At 35.8% G+C, this 5,811-nt stretch overlaps 1 protein-coding gene across 1 annotated transcript in view; it reads left to right on the top strand.

Annotated features, from left to right (window-relative positions):
- The window catches only part of LOC106473264 (mannose-1-phosphate guanyltransferase beta-like), a gene marked incomplete at its 3' end in the record, with an annotated part of 39,577 nt that overhangs the window by 29,468 nt on the left and 4,298 nt on the right, over window positions 1-5,811 (top strand). Inside the window, exon 4 of the mRNA XM_013933949.2 lies at window positions 3,152-3,343. Coding sequence (XP_013789403.1) covers window positions 3,152-3,343 — 192 coding nt within the window. The remainder of the gene's footprint in view (window positions 1-3,151; window positions 3,344-5,811) is intronic.

Here is a 5,811-nt window from a genome sequence, read left to right on the forward strand (position 1 = left end):
CAGGTACGTGACATTTATTCTCTTACTCCAGTCGTTTCTGCTGGTTAATTCTCACATGCACCTCAACTCTAAGATATTTATTCTCTCTTTCTCCCTCTCCCAGTTGTTGTAGATTTTTTCTGTCCCTGCTTTGTGTTGACTATCATTTGTGATCCCCTCCCTGAAGTTAGGACTTTTTCTCTGTGGTATGTTGTTAAAATCCTTCTTCTTTTCTAATGCTTCTATCTATTGAATCTTGGGGATTTTCTCATTTTCATACTTTGATATTCATTTTTACCTGCAATCAACTCCTCTTTGCCTTTTGCTTACTCATCTTTTTAGCTAGTTATCCTCTTCCTTTTTGTTCTGAGGCGTTGAATTGCAACCTCAATAGCTTTACACAGGAAAAGTCAAACTAACCCGTCCTTCATGTTGCCCGATTTTATTTTTCAGCTGTGTACTTTTTTGTCCTCTTTAGTGGATTCTGGCAGATCAGTGGAATATACCCCATGGTTGCCATTTTTTTCTCATTTCTGATCTTATTTTGCTATGGGATTTTTCTTCTCATGAATTGACCAGTTATTTTAAACAATTCATTCAACTTGTCCTTTCCTTTATGGACTTGTCATTTCATATCTTCTCTTGCTTCTGGCTGTTGATGTCCTCTGGATGAAATGTTGCAGGTGAGGATGTGGACGGTTCTCAACATCTTTGTGTAACATTATTTACACCACATTGTGGTGTCTTTCACCTCAGTGTTTTGTCTCCCTCCAGTTGCTGTTATTCAGTCTTCCCAGAGACTTTAAAAGCTCAGTTGTTGATTTTTTTCTTTTGTTGCAGTATTCACACATATACACAGTGTTAAGACCATCTTTCTTTGGTCAGTGCCTGCTGTTGAGATAGGTTTTCCACAAGACTGCTTCAGCAAATTAAATATTTTACTTTCCAAGCTGTATTACTACAAAACAAAAAAAGCATCAGGTGTGGTTCCCTGCCCTCACACATGGTCAGCTCCTGCTCCTCCTATTTGCAGCAAACTATTACACAGTCTCTCAGTGTGGGACCTTATGCAGATGATAGAATATTCCTGTTAAGCCCACCCACCTCTCCAGTGGGAATTTCTCTCTTCCATTTTTTCCTAGTGAAGTATAGGTGAACTCTTACTTTCCCAGTACCAAGCAGGTGGAGAGTTCTCCTTTGAGTCAGTATAATCCCATTGGTATGAGACTTGAGTGGAGGGACCCCTTGATTGAAAGTAGGGCAGGGGTTTCTTATGTGGAAATGTAGTACAGACCACTCTCTTCACTAAGAACCAAACCATTCCCAGTGGTTGTGACTAGTCAGTTGGGTTTTGCTTTTTCCTTGGGATGATTCATTCCTGCATCTACTTATTCTCACAAGAATATCTTATAATTCTCACATACTGCAAAGGTTGACTTATTGCCCGTGCCATACTACACATATATGATCAGCCGAACCCCTAAGAAATACAGGTCGGTTGAACAGCCTTTACATTCTTCCTGCAATTTTCACAATTTAGCATCATGCAAGAGGTTCTTTTGACATTACTTTTCTGCACTAGCACTTGTATTGTGTGAAGAGTCTTTTTCCCCAGTTGAGACATATGGGGTCTTTTGCTGAGTGATGTTCCCAATAGGTCCCCTCTAGTGGGTGACACGCTGTACGAGTTTTCTCTTTCTGTTGCTATATTCTTAGAAAGGATCTCATCAGTTTCATTTCTTTCTCTATACTAGTCCATCCACCATTTTCTCTATCTGGGATTCTAGTTATTTGTTCTTTGGAGAGGTGAATAGTGTTTCTGAAATTAACATTTTTCTTATCTGAAAATGTATATCAAGTAGATAACTCACTTCCACAAAACCACCCACCCCTTTTCCCTGTCAAGAATCAGCTTTTGGTATACACAGTGTTTGTGGGGAATACTGTGTATGGAGGATGTCACTCTTCTATTGGTGGAATGCTGAGTGCATCATAAAGTGGCACAGTATGTATTATTGTGTGTAGGGGTGTGGTACCAGGTATTAGTCATTTGTTCTGTGTAGAGGTAAGTATCTGTCTGATAACTTTAGCATTTTCTTTTTATTTGACTCTCTGATTTTTTTTCTATAATGTTACATTTACACTACAAAAAATGAAAAATGGGTAAAAAGTGCAAATTACTGTAATATTTGTTGTGGTAGTTAATAGCCTATAGGATTATCCAAGTCTAATTATTAATTAGTAACTAAGTTTGTATATTTATATATGTGTACTAATTACTAATTAGTTTATCTTATGTTTTAGCTACTAATCTGCTTTTTCTTTTCAGGGAATTACTGAGAAATACTATTTTCCTTACAGTAGTGGCCAGGATTTGATCTTGGTTGTTCTTGATAAAAGTGTGTGTATTATACATTCAACTGGTGTTTCCTCCCATTTTTTGGTCTGTTTCTTTCTCCAGTATATTGGAATCTACATTCACAGGGGAAGTTTTAAATGGTATTTTTCCTCTACATTGGGTATTTAGGTGATTTGGTGTGTATTAATCACAAACACATTGTTTTATGGCTTCTGACTACTGTAATGATTTTATATTTTTTATGTACAAAGTATATGTTTGTAATTTTCTTCTTATTGTTTATTGTATTAAGTGTTTAGGGTGTCCATTGTTGAAGAAGTTTTCAGTTATGTGTTTTTCTTACTTTATTTGTTATTATAAACTTTGTTTATTCTGGAAACAAGGCAGGCAATTTATGATTCCTATCTTTGCACTGTTGGAGTAGTCTGATTTATAGTCAAGGTATTTACTGTGGTTTCATGTAAATTCCTGTGGTATATGAATTATGTATATTGGTAACCATCATGCCAGAGTAAGGTAGTTTATCTTTTTGAAATCTGTGGCCATATTATGAATGTATCTTCAATATTCATGAACCACTTGAACAGGTAACATCCTATGATACAATTCAAAATATTAAAAAATTAAAATCTTGGATTGGCTACTAGCTATGACAAAGATTGATATTTCATCATCACAAGTACCATAATTATTTAATGTAATATTTTAAAAGGGTGTGTTTTAATTTATTTGAATGAGACTTGAAAAATGCTTTCGTATTCAAGTTTTATACATATATAAGTATAAATAATATATATATATTTTATTTACCAGTTAGGAATAAAAATTACACTTTCACATGAAGATGAACCTTTGGGAACTGCAGGACCTTTGGCTTTAGCAAAAGACATCCTCAGCTCAGACCAAGAACCTTTCTTTGTTTTGAACAGTGATGTCATCTGTGATTTTCCATTTAAAGAAATGGTTGAATTCCATCAAAATCATGGAAAAGAAGGAACCATTGTTGTAAGTACCAGTATTGTTTGAATTGGTCATCAAAGCAGTAGAAAAAAATTGTTTTCTGTATTTTTAAGTTTTCTTACAAAGTCTCATATAGCTCTTTTAATTTTAATGTATTATTCCAATCTTGTTGTACAGTACTGTCAGTGTGATAATTTTTGAAAAAGTATACAAGTTATTCATCATATATATAACATAAAAAATTTGGATAAAATAATTTAATGTGCAATTTTAATATCAAAAATGATTTAAGTATAAATGACAAGATTTCACCAAGCTGAAGTTTTATTCAGTTTAATTTACCTGTTTTTCGTTAATGCAGGCAGGCAAATAGAAGAACTTGAATTAAATATTCATTACAGACTCAGGTTTAGCCCACATAAATCAGCCCTAATTAGCAATTCAAAATAGGCAGACTTTTTTTATTACAGTTAGCCTCTTCTTGTTAAGAAGAACTCACTTTGTCAATGTAATGTGACCTAATTTTTTGAATGACCTTGATGCAATACATCTTATATACTCACAGTTCTCCTTTTTTACCACCTTCCATATGACTTATTTGCACGTGTTAGGGGACTACTTAGCTCTACATTCCAGTCCAAAGCTTAATTGTTTTGTTGGCAGTCCTGTTGCTACATTGTTTTGTTTCATCATCATGAATCTGAATTTTAATGTTAACCTTGGTGTTATATTTTTGCTAATTCAGAAGTTTTTGCTTCTTCATTTGGGCCACACATGCTGAATCACCTGCTATTATCTCTGTGCTATTTCCCATTCAGGTTGATTCCAGTGTCACAAAGCATTGCCCTTACTTGCCTGTTGGTGAACAAGCCTGGTTATTTGCCCAGGCCTTTTTACTCTCTGTTTCAGAAGAACAGGGCTTATAAACTGACATTATTCCTGATGACACTTCTGTGCTTCAGCATACAACACAGGCATATGCTAACTTAAATATTAGCCTATTTCTGTAATGCCTGATAGGGCTAGTTTTATGTTAGAGAGTTCTGTATTAGAATTTTTATTTTCTGCTTCCCCTGATATCACAATAAATGCTGAACTCTGTACATTGTATTATGGGTATTTTGATGGGTGATGGAGTTTTCTAATTTGCTTCATTTTACTTCAGTGTCAATTGATCCTCAAATTTCTTATTTTGGTGGGGGTCGTCTTTGTAGACTTCTTTGTCTTGTTGATAGTTTTCTGTATTCAGATCAATGATGAGTCTTGTTTGAGACTGGCTTCTGTAGCCCAGCCTTTAAGTATAGGCTATTCTCAATCTCATAATTCTTTTCTCAGAAACTATCTCTGTCTGGCAGACTATTTGTCAGTTACCCTTAATGGTTCCAACCCATTTTTGAGTCCTGTTGATAGCACCAGATTGGCAGCTACACTCTGGTTTTTGCTTCTGTGGAGTGTCCACCTCTTCCACTTCTTCTTAGGCCATTTCTGTGGAGGCAGCCATGATCTGACATGGTACACTCAGCTATTCAAATCTCAATCTTCAGGCATAGAGATTATGCAGCCTTTCACACTGCATCAAGGTTTAATTTCTAAGGTTGCCATGTATCTGTCTCAGTTTTTCCTTCGTCCCGCGATGAACATTTATCAACAGAAATGACATCGATAATGGTGTATTAAGAGGAGGTTGAACCCACTTCAATCAGAAGTGCCAACTATAACTTGTTTTTTGCATCTTCCACAATTGCCCTGTATAAGGCAGCCTTATAGACTACCATTCAATACTCACCATAAAATATTCTTTAAGTCTCCAATACTCTCTGGATTCCTCAAGTCATGTTGGATCCTTGGTTCCAAACGACCATTCCAGTTACCTAACTGTTATATTAAGGTTACATATTACATGTCCTTTCTCAACACCTGTTTGTGACGTGATTCTCATATGCCATGTATCACCTTTACCAGAAGGTTTATTTTTCTTTGCTACTGATCTACAGACATCACTAGTCAGAGTGGTTTGTGCTGTTTGTCCACAGACTGCTTTCTCATTCTATTTATGTCCTCAGACCAATTCTTCTTACCCAAGACACTGTCAGATAGGGAAGGGGATGGATCTTTTTCACCAATTCGTCTGATCACTGTTTCTCACTTCTATATCTGATCAAATTTTGATCGTTGTTATGTTCAGTGTGGGTGTTGAAGATTTTGTTGGCTGCACTAATGCCTTTAGAGATGCTAGACAATGACTTTTTATTCTAGGCCCTCTTTGAAGGGGATGGATCTTTTTCACCAAATCGTCTGATCACTGTTTCTCACTTCTATATCTGATCAAATTTTGATCGTTGTTATGTTCAGTGTGGGTGTTGAAGATTTTGTTGGCTGCACTAATGCCTTTAGAGATGCTTTTTATTCTGGGCCCTCTTTGAAGGGGATGTATCTTTTTCACCAAATCGTCTGATCACTGTTTCTCACTTCTATATCTGATCAAATTTTGATCGTTGTTATGTTCAGTGTGG

Source organism: Limulus polyphemus, unplaced genomic scaffold (genome assembly GCF_000517525.1).
Source record: "Limulus polyphemus unplaced genomic scaffold, Limulus_polyphemus-2.1.2 Scaffold6022, whole genome shotgun sequence".
Taxonomy (NCBI): domain Eukaryota; kingdom Metazoa; phylum Arthropoda; class Merostomata; order Xiphosura; family Limulidae; genus Limulus; species Limulus polyphemus.